This window comes from Branchiostoma floridae, chromosome 19 (genome assembly GCF_000003815.2).
Source record: "Branchiostoma floridae strain S238N-H82 chromosome 19, Bfl_VNyyK, whole genome shotgun sequence".
Lineage (NCBI taxonomy): Eukaryota > Metazoa > Chordata > Leptocardii > Amphioxiformes > Branchiostomatidae > Branchiostoma > Branchiostoma floridae.
Window position 1 is genome coordinate 10,909,805 of NC_049997.1, and position 22,806 is coordinate 10,932,610.

The window sequence follows — 22,806 nt, forward strand, 5'->3', positions numbered from 1 at the left end:
ATTTGTCACCGGGTCCCGGGCTGATTTTAACCGTGAGTTGAAAAGAAGTCCGGAGGCCCGGCTGTGCCCCAAAACAGCCCGAAAGCCACAGGCTGTGCCACGGGAGCACTTAGGGTTCACGCCCAAGAGTGTTAAAAAAAATACCGGTTGAAACCCCATCACCCAATTGAACAAGAAATTATTAGTAACCCTAAGATAATTTTTGCAAGGTCTCACGACGCTTCTGTCTGTACAGGATTACTACTCAAAGAAATACCAAGACGGGGGACCGCCGAGGGATGAAGAGATGAGAAACTTGAAAGGAGAAGAAGATCACGATGGCGACAAACCGCCGGCCAATCCGAACGGGAATGTCCCGGATGAGAGGAGCAGCAAGAGCAGCGTGGACTTCGAGAGCTCCATCTAAGGGCGAGACCATTCGAAAAGGGGTTCCATCTCAAAAGGGGTGTAAGATTTAAATTTTTTAATGCAGAAGAAGTAGTGATAATGGGGGGGGGGGGGGTATAATATGTTGTAATCCCCTTCAACCTTTTGAGTGGAATAGCCCGAACAAGAAAGCGGTTTTCTTACAAACTGTTTGTTGTGAGAGTACAATGTCTTCTCCAAGTAAACTGTTGTGAGTTAGAAAGAAACGTTCAATGTGTTGGGAGTCGTTTGTCCAATGTCCGGTTTCTTTCCAACAGTTCGCTGTTTCGGAGAGAGACAGCCAACTTTCCTGGTACTTAATTTGAGTTGTTTTCTTTTTTTTTTCCAGTGAACTTTCAGTCATAATTATTTTTGCCAGCATACTGAAAATAAGGGCGAGTACAATCAGTCATTGGAACGGCTAAAGAATACATGCATTAGCGACGTAATTAAGTGGGGTTGTGAAATGAAAAGGTCTTTGGCAATGAATTGAGGGTGTCAATGAAATGAGGGTGAAAAGAAAACGCGATGACTTACCTCCCCGTGAACTTGAACCAAATAGACAAAAAATCTGTGGTAACAAAATGTCCAAAGTGTTTTTTCTCGATGCCATGACAAGACATTCCAAACAAGAAGTGCTTATTTTTGTACAGAAAATGTATCTATTAGATTTTCTTGATGAGGATTTCTACACCTCATTATTTCAAAGGCAGAGATTATTCTTGTCATATTTCTAGTCAATTTCGTTTCTTTTTAGGCAATTTATGTTTACATTTTGGATCATTTCTGTTCGATGATTTTGTCAGAAGTGAGTTTTGGTGATAATGTAATGCTTACTAAACAATGAACAGATGTCTTGGCTTAATTGATTGGCCAAAGCTTCTTTATTATTTTGATTGGATAATAGGACTGACCTATCAGGGCGTGTTTCAGCGATCTAATCTTTCATTGGCTGTAACGAACTGCCAATCGGAGTGAATGCTATGCTACTTGATATCACTTCGTATGAACAATAGAACGTGTAATGCGATTAAGTTTACTAATGCAGAGCTTAAGTTTCATCGATGATGCTAATTATTAATGTCCTCATTATGCACATATAATTCGCTGTGATTTTAACGGTGTGTGTTTGACATAATCGGTCATTTATATGTAATATTTCTTTGTATGAACTTACAAACTAAGGAATGTGTGACGTTAGTAGCGGAAACTCTAATCATGGCATATGCAAATAATCTTAGGTTTCGTCTGTATCGAGTTAGGGTGCGGTTACATAGGTCGTGCAATCGTCGTACGATCGCTAACTTCGGGCATTTTGGAGGATGGAAATGTACGTGTCCTGCAAAGTTCGACTGTCTTGGTACACAAAATGCTGTTTTGGATCCATGTCGTTCGTTTGTTCTGTCACGGCCTGCTTGAAAATCTTATGTATCAAAATCGTGCGACGATCGCACGACCTATGTGACCGCGCCCTCAGTTAACATTTATTTTCCACCGCTTTAATTTCCGTTCTCTTTGTGGTTTGTGTATGCAGACAAGGAAATAAAGATGGTTTTATCTATCTCTGTGAATGTCGAAACTTTATGGGTTGAAGTCACTGGCGTTTTTCTGTTTTGGCTCATAAACTACACGGTACCATGGTCTTTAATCATTTATATCTGATCAATTTTATCAATTGTAGGTTACAAAATCGAATAGTTTACAAAAAACGACAAAAGACCGCCAGGGTTCTGTGGCAAACACCCCAACACTACGCCACGCGACGCCACATTTTCATAGCTTGGAGTCAGCCTTGTTTGCTTTTAATAGGCTCCTTTAGTCCGCTCCCGAAGGTCTCTACCCGCCAACAACAGCGCCCGCAAATCTTTTGGGCGAATAACGTCACCGTCGAGTCTTACATCTTCCGCAGGTAGGCCTGATGGCCTGTCACCGTCAATCGTTTGAATGGTAACGGCGCCCAGACTTGTTGGTGGGTAGCGATCTTCGAGCGCAGACTAAAGCTAACAAACAAACTGGCTGGACTCCAGGCTATCATTTCCATACATACTAGCTCATAGCCTGGGTACCATCCTATTTCTACCGGGGCTTCTTACACTCACTTTCCTAACATCCGTATTCTACCGGGGCTCCTTACACTCACTTGAGGGCCCCAGTGCCCTTTTGCGTAGAGTGTAATCGGCCGTTTTAATTTTACGTAGAGCGTAGACGGATCGCTCAATTCAACGTAGAGCGTAATCGGTGCATTTTGCGTAGAGCGTAATTGACTCTTTTAATTCTACGTAATACGTTGTAGCTCCCCGGAATTTACCGTAAAACGTAATGGATGAATTGTGCGTATAGCGTAATCACACCTGCCCTAACAATTGCCCTTAGTCCCGTCAAAATGCAGGAAACTGCGTTTCAGAGGGTCGAGATTTCCAAATTTCCGTGGACCTCCTTTCACGAGTAGCGAGTGTAATACGGTAGAATACGGATGGTACCCAGGCTAACCACCTCACCCAGACGCGGGTACCTTCCAACTGATGGGAACTTTGAGCCCGGTACAACCTTTGACGTCATCGGTTTGAGCTCTCCGTGCTGCAGTAACAAGAACCACCTGTTTAGGGGCAGAGTTGGGGGACGGTTCGTTCTATACTGAGTACAGGGCTATGATCCGGGACAATCCAAGCATACTCAAGAAAGGAGGAAGAGGAAGCAAACGTCTGCCACAAACAATGGTTTATCCCTGACTGTTTCCAGATGTTCAGTCCGTGTTTATGTAGGTCCCGCGATGTTTTGGTGCGAGTCGACCTGGGGTGCTGACATTCAGACGTGATAGCTGTTTTCCAGGGTTTCCATAATATGTAGACTAGTTCCCTACTTATTGCAGTTAGTAGGTACCCAATCTGAGTAATAAGGCTGTTTACGTGCTCGAGACCTCCATTTTACGTCCCTTCCGAAAGACGATGATGCAATACATGTTATCCGAGCTGAGCCGACCCTGGGATCGACCGTAAAGTCGGAGTGCCTGTCAAGTTACCTTCTTTGGTCACGCTTCAAGTTTCATGTCTTCAAGGTCAACCGCTCCACGTCTTGAAGGATCTTGTAGGAAACCTAGCGGGGCGTAACACTCGATGGCAGCGGGTCAAGTACACGTTCAGTAGATTACGAGTTCTTCGTTCGCGGAACGTCTCTTGTTCCAGAGCTGTGACTGAGTTCTTCCAAATAACCGAGTATATACTGTCTTAACAACAGTCAACTACAAGTAGTAGGTCTGCAACTAGCCAGGGCTAGGGGTTCGCAGGGGTTCTTTTTCTTCTCGCACACGTGTGATCACGTGTCGTTCGCGAACTCTAGCCAAGACAAGAGACGTGTCTTCACTACAGTCTACATGCTTTCGCTCCAGAACTCCACGCACGCCCTTCCTCTGAGGGCCAGAGCTTCCAGATCTTCCTTGCTGGTGTATGGTTCGGGCAGGAGGGGGCATACTCTGCAGAACAACCGGAGACTAACCTCTGCTTGGAGAGTAGAGGAGGCATGCAAGAAGGTGTTTCATGGTCTGCTCTTAACTGCAGTCACAAGCAATCTGTCCATCTGGGCTCTGATACCCAAGAGACCACGTCTAGCGAAATAATAGACAAGGACAACAACAACGATCGGACCCAATCGCCATGGCTGCGGAGGGTGAGCTGCAATTCAGTGGTTGGGACTACGCCGTGTTCTCGGTCATGTTCGGCGTCTCCGTTGCCATCGGCTTCTACTACGCCTGTACGGTAAGTCAGAAGTCTAACTCAAGCAAGCCCCCATAGGTCATGTGAATAAATGAACTATATTGGAAAATAAAGTATATATTTGTGTTGAATCATGATAATTATGATCCTCTTAGCAGGTTCTACTAGCCGGTGAATTTTTATGGAAAAATATTGATGTTTAATTTTTTGCCCCTCCCCTTGTTTAACTTACACGAAATTTCCAGATCATTTAGGTGGTGATAGGTTTGAAGACAGATAGCCGGTAGAAAGCTATCATACCAGGATGGCCATCACACCAAAATATATGCCACAGGCCTTCTACTATTTAAAAAAAAAAAGCAAGGAGAATAAATATTGTCATTCCCGTAGCCAGGGGGGGGGGGGGTAGGAAGAACCCCCCTCCCCTCCACACGCTCAAAAAGTCCACTTTTTCATGTCCAAGATTTTTTTCAAAGGAATGACTGATTTGCATTTTTCACTGATAGACATTTCAGTCAATCTTAGTCTATCGGCAAAATTTGCCCCAGAAAGTGCAGGAAATGGCTTTTCAGAGGGTCCAGATTTCAAAATTTCCCCGGACCTCCATTGTGGCGCCTTGCGCCTTTGGTGTCGGACATGGTGAAAATATGTCGAGGGAGTTGGCCTCAAAGACTTCTGCCAAAAGCCTTGTCTTTTAATAGAAATTACATTAAACTTCGCCAGCGATTTTTGCCCGTCAAAATGCAGGAAATTGCGTTTCAGGGGGTCACAATTTCAAATTTTCCGGGGGAACATGCCCCCGGACCCCCCTAGATAAGCTCACGGCGCTCGATGGTCCCACAAGTACTAAAAAGACCTGGCTACGGGCATGATTGTGCCACCCCGGAGGTAACGATTTTTTTCCTCTGGCCCAACATTGGACTAGGGCGGCAAGCAGCGAACACAGCGGGAGTATCTCATGGCCGACCGCTCCATGTCGGTTCTACCCGTGAGTCTGTCCCTCCTCGCGTCCTTCATGTCCGCTCTCACCGTCCTCGGCACCCCGGCGGAGGTCTACACCAACGGGACCATGTACTGGATGTTCGCAGTCACCTACGTCATCGTGATCGTGCTGACGGCTCACCTGTTCCTGCCGACCTTCTACAGACTCGGGGTCACGAGTACTAACGAGGTTCGTACCAGAAAATCTTGTAATTACTACTAGTATCTCATAGTTCCATGTTTTTACATCACAGCACTGACACTTTTGACGCCACTGAAATAAATATGTGAACAGCTACTCTCCAAGCAGAACTTAGAGCTGTTTTTTTTCTAACGTTTTTACCTGCATGTATGCAGGTATGGTTTTGATGCTGGTGGGAACTTTTCGGTAGCCGGGGATGTAGGGCGCTGTATCTCGTGAACGGATGGTGCGAGCACGACGATTTTTGGTACGTGGGTTGGGGATGGTAGCCTGACACTCAGGTGTGATTTTGGGCCTCCTGGCGCTTGACCTTGACATTGAAGGTGGCATTTTTTGTGTTTTTGGGGCACTTTTGGCGCTGTGTGTCCTGAACGATACGCGCGATTGCGACGATTTTTGGTGCATGGGTGGGGGGTTGTTGCCTGTTGCCTAGGATTGACTTTGGGCCTTGTCGCGTTTGAACTTGACCCGGCAGGTCGAATTTTGTGTCCGGGAGGGGTGTTTCCGGAGTTATATCTTCTGAACGGCTGGTGCTGGCGCGATGATATTTGGCACATGTGTCGGCGGTGGCTGAATAATGCTCAATTTTGATTTTGGCGCCCTTGGTGCTTGAACTTGACATTTTAGGTTACCTTTTGTGCGGGCACGGGGCGTGCGCTGTATCTCCGGAACGCAAGGTGCCATTGTGTTGCCATTTGGTACGTGAGTTGTTTGTGGTGTCCTGGTGGTCAGGTTTGATTTTGGGCCTCCTAGTGCTTGAACTTGATACTGTATAGGTTGACCCTGTTTTAGTGTGGTTGGGGCATCCTCCCAATATCTGCTTGGTTTTAAAAACAGATTATGGTTGGGTGTAGAACCATCATCTGGCCTGGGCCACCTTCAATGTATCAGGTTACGTAGTGGCACTGACAGTTTGCCAGATGACGGGAGTGTACAAGAATATATATCTGTTGGTCAGGTATAATTGAAGTTTGCTTATTACTCTTTGTGGTGTTTCTAGAGCTGTATAGTACTGAGTTTTAAGTTCCGGTACAAGTTCCTTTACCCTGTTGGCAATCATGGTTGAACTTGAACTTAAACAGAAGAAGATGCAATTTTCTAATGTGGAGGAGAACTGTATAGAGTGTGGGCATAAGAGAAAGGTATGTGTATGATTTGTCCTGTGTTTCTTTTTGTTTCTTTGGTAATGCCATTTCCATATATACTGTATACATGTAATTTGTTGTTTTGGGCTAGTCATATTCGCTTGGTTTTTGGGCCTGCTTAATCTATGGTACAGGCAGGGTTAAGTGGTGGAGGCTTAGCTTTGTTCTGTTTTAAATTCAGTATCGTTTGTTGCATTTTGTCGCGGCAAATATATGATGAAATTCCCCTTCTAAGCAACTGCTCATTGGTTTGTGGGGATGTTTGCTGGGTGTTTGCTTTGACTACAACAGCTTCTGAACTTTTCAAAGCTTCCATTGCCAGCAGCTTGCCATCTATAAATGGGATTGACAAGGACATTTTTCATAGTAAATTATGCTGTTAAATTTGGCTTAGATACTACAGGAGATTTAGGTTTGGGTTGGATGGATTGAATGAAAATATCATACCACCCTGGGGACTAACTGTTGCTGCTGCATGGGGGCTACCACTATTCATGTTGTCTAATGTCTATGGAACTACAGATAAAAGTATCATTGGTCAAATTATGCGAGTAACATTCCGATGTCAAGTGAATAACACCCCAGAAATAAATCTTTAATGAATATCATTGGAAGAACACAAACCAAGGAGACTTAGCAGCTGCATTAGGTCAGTACATTGAAATAGGAAGATATTAGTATATCATGTGACAGAGTAACTACATGTGCATGGGCCATCTGAGACAAAAAAAGGTAGCGTCTCAACAACTTCAAAGTACTGTGGTTGGTTACATACTTAAGAAATCCAAAATAAGTAATGTTCATCCCTGTCCAAACTTACAAATTCAGAAAATGGAATTTCAGAGTCAGACTTTTGCATGGTGCACAACCAACACAGTAAAAAGCTCATTTTTCCAACCACGTACCACAGACAAAAAGGCAAAAATACACAATAGGTCTACAGAAACCCAATACATTTCATGCAGGCCTGAGGTCTACGAACTCTTGTTTTAGTCGTTTTTATCGGGCTTTCTATTTTTGCATTTTGCCGCCTTAGCGGCAAAATGCTCTGAGGCCAGAATAGTGGGCGTTGTGATGAACGGACCTGTTCAATACTGTAATTCCTGATTTTTTTCACTGTAATGTTATGTTCACTGTTTTCACGGTGACGATTGTAACGTGAACTTATCATTACCGATAAAAAATAATTCACAGACATTTTTCATGTGCACTTGCCTCGACAGTGAACATATAGTTCCGAGAACAAGTTCAATTTTCTCAGACCGTGAAAATTTGGTACCGTGAAGATAAAGTGATTTACAGTATCTGCTAAGAATTTGTATACTTCTTAAAAGCTCTGTCATAAGTCATTGTTTGTGGTCCGTAATTGCCCCTGATATTTCATTAAATTTAATAAATGAAGTATGATATTCCTTAGATTGGTGCAGCATATCATCAAATAATTGCTTTAACATTTAACCATGCATTAGCAATTCATAAAGATGAAATGTTTTCCAAATAAATCGAATATATATACATAACACTTACATATAGCGTCCCAGAGGCCCTTGCGAATATTCATAATTTGATCCGCGAAAACCCTCTGCAGTACGGCGATCCGTAAATTTCCCTACCATCTTCCCACACCCGCGGTACAAAAACTATCCGGTTCTAGAGGTAAAGTTACCCATCAAAATAAAGGATATAAGTTTCTTTTTCTTGTGATGTGTTTATTTTGCTTGTAAATTTTTAAAATGCCAGAAATTCGCCGGTGTAAGCGGGGAGGTCGGGTCTTCGGATCCTGCTTCCACACTTCCGGGAACCCCCACTTTACTGCGCTTGCGCTTCGCCGTCTTGTCAACTTGAAAGGATTTGTCGATCTTTAATGATAAAAATCACCGAACGAATTTTATTTTTTCTTGTTTGCATTTCTATCCATAGTAGTCGCCGTTGTGATGGAGTGATGTTGAGATGAACGGACCTGTTCAATTCATGCCAAACATTTCTATACCTGTTAAAACGGGCATTTTTTCAACACGTTCGCACTGGCGCAGTGGTTAAAGTTTACGCATTCTAAACCAATGCACCCGGTTCGAATACGCATTCTAAACCAATGCACCCGGTTCGAATCCGGGGAGGTAGATTTTTTTTTTCTTTTTTACACCATTAAAATACTAATTTTTACATCCATTTGGCCACACCAATTTATTTCTTTGGTTAACGGATTCGCCGCTTCGTTTTTTCGCCGAATAGAAATAAAAATTAAAAAAAAAAAACTTAAAAATGCCCCGCAACAGAGCTCACTCAAAAACAGGCAGTGTAGTGAAATTTGCTGCACTTCACGCAAATTTTAACAGGTGGCGTCTAGATCTAGATTCAGGCACATATGTGAATCTCTCCATGCGCCAATATCAGGTTTAGTTACTCTGTTCTATTTATATGACATTCTAATAACTAGAAAAAAACGTTCACACACGCAAACATTGGCAAAATGCCAGCTTTTTAAAAGCACTTGTTTATTTTATCTTGCTGTATCAAAACCTAATGGCTGGCGTATTTCAAGAAAAATGACTAAAAAAACGTTAAAAAACCGCCGGAGCCTAACCTCTGCTTGGAGAGTAGTAAACAGCACCTCTACATAACGACCACCTGGCTAATGTGACCACTTTCTGCTGGGCCCTACTAGATAATTCTTCGTATTGACATAAGGCTGAAGAATCCTGTCTATAGTGACCACCTGTCCACACATGGACTAGATTATACCGGTCCCCTGAGTGGTCTTCTTAAGCAGGTTTGATTATACTTAATGTATGTCGGTGTCAGTATTTATATTGTTCATCCTTATCGGGGTATTTTATTCGTTTATTCTCTTTTATGTCCACAGAAACGCTGTTGTTTTCAATTTGTGCAACTAGTAGTAGAATATAGAATCTCGCCTGTTTTCTTATCTGAGTAAATCTGTATGTGAGGGAAAAGGAAGAATGTTTGGCTGATTGGAAGTACTTGCCATAATGAGTTCCTGTTTCCATTTATAGATGGGCTGATACTTCGGGCTGTAGTGATGATTACATCAATTCTGTCTCGGACAGTTTATATCGTCAGATGACAAGACCCTAAGCCATAGCGACGGTCCGACATTTTTTCAGTTTTCCTATTGATTCGAATTGACCCCAACACGCATGCCCATGCATAAAAACCCTTAAAAAACTATTGTTTAGGGAGGGTCTGCATGCCTTTTTCCGTTAAGCGTTACGAGCCATTTCAATTCACCGTTAATCGTTACCGACCCTCTCTAATTTAACGTTAATCGTTATCGGTATATTCTTCGTGAAGCGTTATTGGTCATTTTAATTCAACGTTAACCGTTATTTGTTATCCCGAATTCACCGTTAAGCGTTACCAAGAAATTCTTCGTAACCCGTTATACACACGAAGTCAAATGCCAGATAGAACCCCGGAAAATGCAGGAAATGGCTTTTCAAAGGGTCCAGATTTCAAAATTTTCTCCGAGCCTCCCGGCCTTCGGCTCTGAACAGGGTAAAATATGTTGCGGAAGCGTCGCCCTCAAAAACTTTATCACTCATACAGATTTCAGTGTAAAATAAGCTTAGTTTCGGGCAAAAAGTACTCCTAGAATGCAGAAAATGAGGTTTCTCCGGACCCCGCATTTAAGAGGGTCTTGATTTTAAAATTTTCCCGGGGGACCCGGACCCCCTGAGATGCGTCGCACCTTCGGCGCTCCATGTGCTGAAACAATAGTTCAATCCCTCCATAAGAAATTTGCTGCCGCCGTCTCTGTGGCGGGCCGGGAACTCTGCCTCCGTCAATTCACAGATGTGATGGACATTGTCCCTGTCCTTCCTCCGGGTTTTGGGCACCTTTTGCTTCTCACAAATGTCATTAGTCGGATATTTTCCCCCATTGATATAACTACTCTAGCGTTGTATGAATATGAATGCACGTCAATGTTACTTTCAACGGTTTTATGTTTTGTAACTCCTTCTGAATTTACCGTTAAGCGTTACCGGGCCTCCTGAATTCACCGTTAAGCGTTACCAAGACCCCCCCATGTAGACCCTCTTTAGGGGCTGTCAATGACACGTACACATGTGGGCCATGTTTTCTGTTGTGCACCCTGTTTCTAAGGAACCATGTAAAGAGACTTTTTTTTGACCTGGGGCAGGTACTTATCAAAATTTCCACAACCATGACGATCCGTCAAGCCCTTTTAGTTGTAGAGTTCTGCTTTGTCCAAATCCGAAACAAAGTTGCCCTCTGCAGTCCCAGAGAGAGTCGTAAAAATTACACGCGTTACTTTCCCAAACTGTGTACCACTCAGAAAACACACACACATACGCACACACACACACACACACACACACACACACACACACACACACACACACACACACACACACACACACACACACACACACACACACATACACATACACACACACACTCATCCCCTTTGGCAAAGGTAACCCAGTATGATACCCTTACATGAGTAATATATCTGCCGTTTGATACACTGAGAAGCGGAAGAGTGATAAGAACCGATAGCCGAGCCGCTCACAACTCTGGCCCGCCGCCAGATATCAGAGTGGCGCACTAGATAAAGGTCCCCAGAGAGCATCTGCAATCCCTGAGTAAGGAAAAACAGCTCACGATCCTTCCCAGGAGGTGAGATATGTGTTCTTGAGAGTTAAGGGACGAGCCATTATATGTGCAATCCTGTCCAAGCCGTACTATCTATCCACATGAATGTGGTCTTGCATTGTGTGAATGGGTTATTTGACATAGACACATACTATGGCATAGAGATTACAAACAAAACATCACACTTGCAGTCACTATAGTATGACAGAATTGCGGTAAGTATTTACAATGATCACACACACTACAAGACGGTATACAAGGTTTAAAAGTGAGAAATTGTCGCAATGTTGTTTACAATAAGATTAAAAACTAATAAAGTAAATGATAATTATCATATTGCACTTTAAAGTATTGCACGTCAATATTACACGAGAAGAGAAATCCAAAACACTGTATATCTGATTCACCATTGGACGAAGAAGAAGTTGCAGCCAATTTCGTCGACCGATTCTTTAGTCATAGAATTTCAGTGTTCAACTGTCGCATGCATGCCTGATTTAATGATTGCACAACTGTTTGGCTATTGAACCAAAACACCGAAAGAAGGATGTATTTGAATGTACAATCACACTATGAAAATTGTGTGACCGTCGAGAAGATTCCCAAAGGTATTTTCACGACTTCTGTACGCCGGGATCCTAGGTGTGAACCGTTTCGTTCATCTGTGTTTGAGCTAACAAAGACAGCTTTAAACATTTTTTGTGGGAAGAGTTATGCATAATGAATGTGCATGTAGGAATCCTTAGCTTTGACTACTCATTTCTAAGATAGAACTTTATGCCGTTCTCTCTTTTCACATCCAGTACCTGGAGAAGAGGTTCAACAAGACAACTCAATTTTCTTCGGGCATCGTTTAGAGATGCAAGAAAAGTTAGGATTAAATGTCCGTAGGCATTGAACTATACTCATTTCTAAGACATAAACTTTATACCGTTCTCTCTTTTTACATCCAGTACCTGGAGAAGAGGTTCAACAAGGCTGTGCGGACACTTGGCGCAATCTTCTTCACAATCAACATGGTGACGTAACGTACTTAGATCGCTACATAATGCAATGCCTCATTGCAAAACCGTGTCCGGAGCTCGAGGCTAGTTGTAAACAGATTAAAGCAATCCATTGGTACACGACGCGAGTAAAGGCGAATATCAGCCCATTGATTGCTCCATTAAAGCATCTACTTGGTGTTATCAAAATCATAGAATGAAATTAATTGAAAAAAATAGTAAAAGAATTGCGCCGCCCGGGAATCTTGCATGATACCACTACACCAGCGGCGCTGGTGTCATGAGCAACCAACTTTGTAGTTTTTAACAGATTATCTGAACTTCATTGATTTTAGTTCTGGCAGTCGCGAAGCAGCATTTGGATTGATCCATTTATTGTTCAATACAGTACAAACCTTCGTAATGACAGACAAAATAACATATCACAGTATTTTCTAATATTTTATTAAATCCCAGGTGCTTTTGTATTTCCGTGATATTATCCTCTTAAGTAATGAAGTGAACTTCACTTATCTAAACCTGTTTATGTAATGACATCTCATAGAAAGCGGCACAAAGAAAATAGAAATATTGACTCATAGATTTTGTGTTTTCTTGTTAACTTACTTCTTGACTTGTTTTTGTGTAGATAATTTACATGGGGCTGGTCCTGTACGCACCATCATTAGCGTTGAATGCAGGTAAGGTCAAGATACGCGATAATAAGTGGCCACACAAATGTAATATGTAAAGGTACGCTCCCACCGCACTTGTGTCAAGCTTGCGTCACTGCGGGGTTCCTTCACTGCGTCACTGTTTTGTTATTTTCTCTGTTTATAATTTAGATATTGCGTAAAACGTAAAAGTATGACTTAGAAAACGACAAAAAGAAGGAAACTTCGTTCGTTATTTCTGAAATTTGTTGAGCATCTTTCGAACCCCGCAGTGACGCAAGCTTGACACAAGTGCGGTGGGAGCGCACCTTAACGCTTGTTCACCTTTATCTGCAGGGTAACCTATATCCGTTGTTTTAGAAATGGAGTATTTAGGGATATCAAGTCGACAGATGTTAGTTTCAAATCGCATTTTCCCAAAATATTACAGTTTGAAACCATGCACCGCCCGTTGAGTTAGATACCTTGTTTTTAGAAACAACGGACATAGGTTATCCTGCGGATAAAGATGACCTAGCATGTAGCTATGAATTATTTCAATACCACTCTTTTCTCCCATTAATTGTGAAAGGTTAACGTTAACGTTAGTGGACGTAATGAAGTTATTAATGTGATTGTTTCCTTTAAGGTTTTACGTTTTACGTTATCATATAAGGGAAAACTGGTAACCTAACTTTTCAGTCATTTTTCCTCTATATTTTGCAGTGACGGGACTGAACCTGTGGGTGGCCGTACTGACTATGGGGATTGTCTGCACATTTTACACCGCAATAGTGAGTACGCATGTGCTTTATTTTAACTTTTCATGCTTGAATCTTTATAACACATTTGCTGTAAACCAACATTATGGTAGACACTAGACTAGGTCATATGTGACATAGCTCAATATATGTCAAAGGCCAAGTGAAAGGTGAGTGTATCTAACTTGTAAATAGTTCAATTTTGGTACATGTCCAGATGTGTTTTGTTTATAAGAAGTTTTATTATTTGCAAGTTCGTGCCCGAGGGCTAATTGCAAGTACGTGGAATAAACACAGTGACAATGGACAGTCATGAACAATATTATACTCTAATACTGCGTGGGCTATATACGGTGTTGGCTTTTCTAAACAGGTTGGGTTTGACTTCTTTTTGGGAAGCAGGGGGAGACGAAAAGCCCTACCTTTTCTAAAATTTATGGGTTCTGCGATTCCAAGAGAAAAGTAGCTTTCTGTTCGTCTGTCAATGTGGGGACGTTGGGATAAGTCTTTGTGGCTTCTCTAAACAGAGTGATTCTTTCGGTTTCGTTGAATGAACATTTGGAAATGAAATGTGTTTCGTCTCCCACTGCTCTAGGTGTACAGTATTTACAAATTCTTTATATGTAGGGCGTTTCCAATTCTGCATCCTGTGTGCCCGACTGTTACCAGTGCCTATATGACAGGTCAGCCCCCTTCTCTATTGCCAACATGGCCCCAAAGAAATTTTGGTACAGCCCCTTCTTGATGTAGACCCTCATTTTTACTCCCGATCGGCTTGTTGCGGTACTGCAGCAGAACTTTCGGTTTTGATACACCGTTCTTTCCTTAACTCCAGGGCGGTATGAAGGCTGTGCTGTGGATCGACACGTTCCAGGTGTGTGTGATGGTGGCGGGGTTTCTCGCCGTCATTATCCAGGGGTGCCCCCAGCCCCTAGTGTCTTGTTACGGTACTGCAGTGGAACGTTCGGTTTTGACATCTCGTTATTTCCTTAACTCCAGGGCGGTATGAAGGCTGTGATGTGGACCGACACGTTCCAGGTGTGTGTGATGCTGGCGGGGTTTCTCGCCGTCATCATCCAGGGCACGCTGGTGGCCGGGGGCTGGGGACACGTCTGGGAAACAGCACGGCAGGGCCACAGGATAGAGTTCTTCAAGTAAGGCATATTTTAAGAAAAGGAAAGGGTGTGTTTAAGCTAAGCCCCTATGACCCCTATTATACATTCAGAAACTTTGCATCGCTCATGGTTCCGTGTTAGTGCTGGTTTATTTGCACTGGAGCAATGATATCCACTATTTGTGCTTTTTTGACTTTTATAGCTGGGATATGGAAGTTTGTAAGTCCTCCGTCCCGGCCAATGCTGGTAAGCCTGCATTGAAGTAACAATATCCACTATTCATCCTTACATGACATTCCCAGCTGGGATCCTGACCCGAAGGTGCGGCACTCCACGTGGACGGTGTGGGTGGGCGGTGTTTTCGTCTTTACTGCTGTGTACGGAGTGAACCAGGCACAAGTGCAGCGCTACTGCAGCTGCGCTACACTCCGCAAGGCTCAAACGTAAGGCCTGACACAACTGTTTAGGTTGAGATGCTTCGGTGCTATGTGTAATATTTTACCTGGTAACTTTCCTAGCTGGAATGCTGATCCGAAGGTTCGTCACTCGACCTGGACGGTGTGGGTGGGGGGACATCTTTACCTGGACCGCCATCTAACAGCCACAGTGGTGACGTGTTAGGTAGTTACTTCTGACCACAAAACTTGTAAAATTCTCAGCCCAAATGACAACTCTACTATATTTGCCAGACATCTTATTAGTTTATATGCTCTTCCGCCGTCGTACTGAAGGTTTTAACTGGTTCCACCCTGTTTTCGCACCCTGAGCAACTGTGGTAACATCCATATCTGGAACCCTGACGTAGCGAATTATGGGAAGTCTGCAAAAGGTGTATAGAAACAGTTGGCAAAATACTGCTATGGTGCCCAAAAGGAGTTCTACAGCGCTACTGTAGCTGTCCTACTCTCCGCAAGGCACAAATGTAAGGCCCACGCTTTGCTACACATAGAAAGCTTTGCTACGCAATAGAAACAGTTGGCAAAATACTGATATCGTGCACGAAAGGAGTTCTACAGCGCTACTGTAGCTGCCAAAATTCAAACATATCCAGCAGCAATTATAAGTATCATGATAATTCTCATCAAAGTTTGAGCTAAAGGAACAGTGTATTTTTTCTCATATCTTCACTGTTTTCATCTGTTTTATGTCTCAAAGTATACATTTGTAACATAAGTCATCACTGTGAACTTACATCTTCGGTCGTTTTGCCCTTTTTAAGTTTTGCATTTCGCTTCGTTGTAGAGCCCTGTACCTGAACATCCTGGGCCTGGGAATCATCCTGACCCTAGCCTGCATGTCGGGACTGGTCATCTACGCCCGTTACCATGACTGTGACCCCAGGCTGGCGGGGCACATCTTCAACAGCGATCAGGTCAGGGGTCAACCAGAGGTCACGGCCACCATCTTTGATTTTTCTGTTTCTCTGAATATCAGAACGATGATCTAGCTCTTTCAGTTCTAGCTCTTTTCTGTGTATAATAACGGTGACGCAGATCTTATCATGCATCAGAACGATGACGTAACTCTTTTTCGTGTATCATAACGATGACGTAGATCTTTTCTGTGTATCAGCTGATGCCCTACCTGACGATGGACTTGCTGGGCCACCTTCCCGGCATGCCCGGCCTCTTCACTGCTGCAGTGTTCAGTGCAGCTATAAGGTGTAGCTCATAAAAATAGATACAAAGATAAAACAAAAAGAAGAAAACCCCATTTTCAGTTTCAATAGCTATTTCTCCTTGTTTGTTCTGCTCGATAGTAGATAGTTTTCAGTACCAAGGACAGGCATGCTCGCTTGTAATATCTATACTAATACTAGAGATAACTACTATATGCCCTATAGCTACATCGATTCAAAAGTGAATTCAACGCACACAGATGGTTAACACGACTTGTAACGCTAGTAACCCATATCCGCTGTTTTGAACACAGGGCATCCAGGATATCCAGTCAACAGACAGTGTTTCCAAACTGCATTATTTTGAAAATATTGGAACTTGAAACCACCGTCCGTTGACTAGATATTTCTAAATACCCTGTTTCAAGAGCAACGGATATCGGTTTACCCTCGGATAAAGGTGAACAAGCGCCTAAGTCTAAACACGTCGTCAATAGCCTTACTAAAATCGCGCCCCTAGCGGCCGGCCCTACCATTCTCACCGCCCTTGGGGGAGGGGGTAATTAACTCCAGCCAGCGAGAGCTTGTGTAAACACAGACTACGTCGCGTCGTCAACAACCGTTGAAATGTACATTTTCAGTACCATGTCCTCCGGACTGAACTCTCTGGCTGCTGTGACGTTAGAAGACTTCACCAAACCGCTGACCAGAAGTAAGGGGTGGTCGGACCTCAGATACACGGTCATCTCCAAGGTTCTGGGTAAAAAAAGTTATTTTCTTGTACACTTTTTGGCGCCTTTCTTCTTTTATATACTTCAAAAGCTTCCAAGTCTTATTTTATGAAAGACTGTAGATTCATTTACTTTCGCGGTGTTTTTCTTTTTACGGTAATAGGCAACGAGAGATTTTCGTTAAGTTATTATTTCGCAGTAGTACAGTAGTCAAAAAAGGGAAGTCATCACAAGTGGTGTTAACGTTATGACTTTGCGGTTTAATGACAATTGCGAAGGTAAAAAAACTCGAAAAGTTGCACTATTTACGATGTATTCATGGGAGAAAGTTTAAATGCATTTCAAAACTGACTGCCGAGTGTAAAGAAAATGAGCACGTTTCTATTTCTGATGAGCTTTTGTTTTCTCCTTAGTATTCACGTACGGGTCAGTGATGATAATGATGTCATACATGGCCTCCTTCCTCGGCTCTATTATACAGGTAAGTAGTATATGGTGAGCGAAGCAAGTATATTGGTGGGGTGCATTATGGCGACAACTATCTTAAACTGTGCATGAGAAATTTGAAATTGAGAATTGTAGATCATAAGCAGGCCATCAGAAAGGATATTCAAGAATCTTGACTATTGTTAATAATTTCCGCGTTGTAGAGATTAACTTGTCGCAGACTAGTCTTGAAGCATGCATTTGCAATAAGGATTCGAAAACATAAAGTTTCTATGCCCGTACAGGCAGGCTTGAGCATGTTCGGCACCATTGGAGGTCCGATTCTCGGTATATTTGTGCTCGGGATGCTGTTTCCTTGCGCAAATGGAAAGGTAAGTTTGACATGAATAATTTTGCTCACTTTGAAAATTGTGGAAAATGTATCTTAAAGCATGATTCTGTAATGATATCTGTTGATACACCAATTTTTAATACCCCGCTCACATAAGGCGAAAATCAATCGGACGACGATTCTGCGAGCTCTAAATTACGAGGAGGCATGACCCTGCTGCCGACGAAGAAATGGCAGAGTTCCCTCTTACCGTCAGGGTCATGCCTTCTCGTAATTTAGAGCTCGCAGACTCGTCGTCCGATCGATTTTCGCCTAATGTGAGGGGGGTATAACGGATGCGACTAGAAATAATCTTTATGTGGTCAGGAGAGAATATGAAACAAAGCTGTACGTCTTTCTCCCTGTATCAGTCTGGTTCCTAGTACGTCAGTTTCTGAACTGGGAACCGGCCGTGTTGCTGTTCAAGACGAGGTTCATGGCCGGATTATTTTCGACGTCTTGTTATGCGTTTTTATCGGATTTTGTACTTTGTCAGGCGAGCCAAAAAACGTATCCACAACAAAAAAGACATGCCGACAAAGACCCCTAAAAAACTAATCTCCAAGCAGATCCTACGGTAGCATAAGATTGTATCAAAAGCTGGAAAGGGAGTTTAGCCGGCCCATGGGTGTGCATAAATCATATGCATCCGACCCTATGCTTAGAGAGTAGACTTCTGGTAGTAGCCCCACCTGTCGACTTCACTTTGAAATGCAACCTGCCGTTATACCCAGGGCGGTTTTGCGGGGCTGTTCTGCAGTCTGGTCATCACCATGTGGCTGGGGTTCGGCCAGTTTGTCCACCCCTACCCACGATGGAAACCGCCGCTTTCTATCGCCGGGTGTATCCATGGCAACGGAACCGGAAACGTCACGAGTGCAGCGGAAATGACGACAGTTGCAGCGGAAATGACGACGGTTGCAGCGTTCGACGTTACGACTGCTGCAATGTCGACCTCGGGAAGGTAAAAAATGAAGAATAACAAGATGAACACTTAGGACGCGTACGGTTGTTGGAAAGCATCAATGCAATATCGATTTTTGCTCGTAAAACGCAGTTTTTTTACGGAGACATACGAAATAGGCTCATGACAGAACAGGGGCGGGATCGGGCATTTGTTCTCTTCCCCTCAACTCAAACATTTATATGCTAATACAACTGAACAGGTGCCGACCGTTTACGTCTAGCCTCTACCAGGCTCCGCTGATCGCTGGTTAGACACTTGTTGGCATCCGTCTGTCTCGGAAGACAATGGTAGGCAGACAGGGTGGGTTTTAGGCGACCCGTCTGCACTTGGGTTTTTAATGTGAAGAAGGGTTGTGCGCTTCCTTCTCCACACTCTCGTCCACTGGCGCACTAAGTGCTACAGGGGCAATTGTGTACAACGCGTAAGACGGCCCCAGCAGATGCAGGTTTGTTGTTTGGAGTTTCCGTCTCCTAGGAGGACTTCCGATCAAGGATGCAAGGGGTTCCCCCTACCCCTGACTAGTGTGTCATGGCGGGTGCGTCATGCCTGAACATGCCCCTATGGCCTGTCACCACCACAAAGGCCTGCCACTGCCACTAGCCGCAGCTCGGTACTCATTCACACCTGAGTTAAGTGAGGAAAGTCGTGTAAAGGACCTAAAGTGCCTTTCCCAATGGCACAAGATCGGTGACACGGCAGCCGGATTCGAACTCAGGACCTCTTGGGCCTGAGACCAACGCGCGCTGCTGATTGCGCCACGCAATCCCAGATTGGACAAATAGAGAGAACTGTGTGCTTGGGGAATTGGCCGGAGTCAGTACGCGACTCACGGATCTATTTGTCTAATTTCTACTACTTGACCCGCGATCCGTGGGCCCTGGTAGAGGCTAGTTAACGGCATGCATAAAGCGTCATGGGTTTGCAAAAAGCCTGTTAACAGTTGTTGTCTTCTCCCTGACTCTACAGCTCGCCAGGCTCCGGGATCTACGGCATGTCGTACCTGTGGCTGGGAGGGGTGGGCGTGCTCAGCTGTGTCGTCATAGGACTGGCAGTCAGCTTTATAACAGGTGTGTCTGTGCAACAGCGCCGTCTAGCGACCTCACTTTGAAATGTCATATACCGATCTTTATGTCATACCTGTGACGCGAAAACGTTCGATACGGGTGTTCCGGACCGGGCCGTACGTTTCCGTATCGCACAGGTTCGAAAGGCGTATCACACAGGCTCCATTCGAATAAATCGAACTGTTTCGAGCGGGCCGAATTGGCAATTCGAATACCTGATTCGGACGTTGGAACATTGCTGTTGCATCACTTATTGTTCGAGGGCACCAAATTTGTTCAACCTCTGGCGCATTTCGCATCAAAACATGGGTTTTCTCAGGTGGGTCTTGGGCGATACGGAATACACCGTGTTGTATTCTATATGTATGTGTGACTTAGGCTTTGGGTCAATTCAACTTGATAAGGATCAGAGGACTTGTTGGTAAGCGCTTTACTTTGTGTATGGCTATGGGGTCTTAAAATTGTAACAAAACATACTTTTCTTGCATAATAAGGAGCTCAGGATCCAAAGAAGATCGACCCAAAACTCATCAGTCCCTTCTTTGACCAGCTGTGCTGCTGTCTGCCTCTCAGGGTGAGAAAAACACTCAGGTACGCTTGTTCACCTTTATCCGTGGGGCAACCTATATCCGTTGTTTTAAAGACAGGTTATTGAAGGGTGTCATGTTGACGGACGGTGGTTTCAAACTGGAAGATTTTGAAAATGCTGCAATTCGACACCGTCTTCCTCTGTCCTTCTTTCTCAGTGAGCAACAAGATATCTAATCTCAGAATGTTTCTGTTAATAGAATTTTTTCTTCAATGAGTGACTAGTTTTGACAGGTAAACACACATACCTCCAAATTTTCGATGGCTATCAGTCCATCATGATCACGGAGTGACCTAGTTCTCGCGAGAGTTGCGAGAACTAGATCGAGACTTGCGTGGATCCCAGCCATCTTTGCGGTTGGCAGAAGATGCTATTAACTGTTTACATACGTGACTAATGAATGTCTTCAACAACAGGATGTTTCTTCTTTTACTTCTAATTCTCACTCATTCCCTCACTCACTCCTTATTTCCCAGGTGTGGCGTGAAACACGGTGAGACGATATCGGACTTCCTGCCAAACATGACCAGCACGCCGTACAAGAGGAGACCGGTAAATGTGACAAATTAGCTTTAAAACTGACAAACAAAATATCAAAACAAAAAGATTGACACAAAAAGTTTTGCGCCGCCCGGGAATCGAACCCGGGTCGCAAGAATGGGAATCTTGCATGATACCACTACACCAGCGGCGCTTGTTGTTTTCTTAAGCAGTTTTTAGGTCAATGTCATTTTTATAAATATTATCATATAGGCTTGTACACGGTTTCTAGTACGCATGTGCAGGGGCAGGAATTGTGGGTAATATGTCAAAGGTGAATAAGCCCAGAAAAGAATGTTTACAAGTTAGGAGCCTTCACCTTTGACATATTACCCACAATTCCTGACACTGCTCATGCATACTCGTAACCGTGAACGTGCTTATTATGTATCTTTTAATTGGTTGGTAATAGCCTTTATTGCACATCCATGCCCTATCGGGCTAAGTACAGGCATATAGATACAAAAGGTAATAATACAGTACACATGGTTTCTAAGACTAATCTAAAACATGGATTCTAAAGACTATTCTAATACATTTATTCGGCTTCTTCTCGTTTCTTATTAATGTTAAATATCATTTTCCCGCCAGTGGGACCTGGACGCTGATGACGTAGAGATGAAGCGCCTGTCCCGGGACAGCAGGTCGTCTGATCGTTACCATGACAACAGCGTGCCAGTACAGGAGCTGAAGAACGAGCTTATATATTACCACACTTCAGTTTGACGTCTGACCTTCACCATGACAACAGCTTGTTGGAGCAGGAGCAGAAGAATGTCAGTGTGACCTCTAACCTTCACCATGACAACAGCTTGTTGGAACAGGAGCAGAAGAATGTCAGTGTGACCTCTGACCTTGACCATGACAACAACTTGTAGGAATAGGAGCAGGAGAACGTCAGCGTGACCTCTAACCTTCATCTGAAGAGAAGTTACAGCTTTTTTGCAACAGGAGCAGAAGAACGAGCATATAATGTTAGTTCCACCTTTATCCGTAGGGTAACCTATATCCGTTGTATATGAAAATAGGGTATTTGGAGATCGTTAAGTCGTTGGGATGTAGTTTCACATTGCAATATCTTGAAAATGATAACATTTGAAACCCACGTCGTTGGCCGGAATTCTCTAAATACCCATTTTTTTTAAAACAACGCATCTAGATTACCCCACAGATTAAGGTGAACTAGCGTTACATGTATATTGCATCTCTTACTGTATTCAAAGGCAGGATTTAACTACTAGTTCCAGCTTTAATTAAAGCCTTATTCAATGTTTAAAAGCTTACCTCTTGGTGGCAAATCTGCATTTTTTTGTGCACCAGGTCTAAACCCGTATGTGTTTTGTTGGTACACTGTTGACAGAATTAGCCAAGAGGCTCGGTGGGCGTCACTTCACAGTCATTGTGGGTGTATCGTGTAAAATGTCTTTCCCAACGGCACAACGCCTGGGCCTATTGGTTCTGAGCCTAATGCTCTACGCCACAACGACGCCAATGTAAGCCTGCTACGATGTGTGTATGTCTGTATGATATGTTAGACCTGTATCTGATGATTGTGTCCGGTTTGTCAGGGTAAAGGTATATATGCACTATATGTGTATGACCCAATGTAATGAAAGAGTAACATGAAAACGTAATGCAATACACCGTTTGTAAAGAGGGCATAATTCAGCCCTTGGCTACAATGCCTTTTAATGAATAAACCAATTGATTGTACGCTTTGTAGTAGGCGTCTTGTTTTAATGCAAGTGGTGGCGCACTCAAATTGACAAACTTATATTAGCTTTAGAAACTATCTTAACAATTTCTGGCTTTATTTATCCAAGCGACGTCATTCCGGTTTCTGTCCTCCTCCTTTCTTGTATGCCTTGTAGTAGGTGCCTTTTCTAA

At 43.5% G+C, this 22,806-nt stretch overlaps 2 protein-coding genes and 1 non-coding gene across 6 annotated transcripts in view; 2 read left to right on the forward strand and 1 right to left on the reverse strand.

The window, feature by feature from the left end:
* The window catches only part of LOC118406565 (sodium-coupled monocarboxylate transporter 1-like), a 23,489-nt gene extending 21,521 nt beyond the window's left edge, over positions 1–1,968 (forward strand). For all 4 annotated transcript variants that reach the window (XM_035806663.1, XM_035806665.1, XM_035806662.1 and 1 more), the window contains one exon: positions 236–1,968. In XM_035806663.1, the coding sequence (XP_035662556.1) occupies positions 236–406 (171 nt within the window). In that variant the 3' untranslated portion in view covers positions 407–1,968. The remainder of the gene's footprint in view (positions 1–235) is intronic.
* A 1,335-nt stretch (positions 1,969–3,303) lies between these two features.
* LOC118406794 (sodium-coupled monocarboxylate transporter 1-like) lies at positions 3,304–22,692 on the forward strand. The gene is made up of 17 exons (XM_035807132.1): positions 3,304–4,157; positions 5,041–5,286; positions 12,035–12,100; positions 12,714–12,765; positions 13,444–13,511; positions 14,478–14,632; positions 14,896–15,036; positions 15,836–15,965; positions 16,166–16,254; positions 16,853–16,971; positions 17,356–17,423; positions 17,674–17,760; positions 18,494–18,723; positions 19,693–19,793; positions 20,285–20,381; positions 20,856–20,931; positions 21,511–22,692. The coding sequence occupies exons 1-17, from the start codon at positions 4,056–4,058 to the stop codon at positions 21,643–21,645; spliced, it is 1,962 nt and encodes a 653-aa protein (XP_035663025.1). The 5' UTR covers positions 3,304–4,055; the 3' UTR covers positions 21,646–22,692.
* Trnag-ccc lies at positions 21,003–21,073 on the reverse strand. Its single transcript has one exon. It is a non-coding gene; the product is annotated as a tRNA-Gly (tRNA).
* Positions 22,693–22,806: the final 114 nt, after the last annotated feature.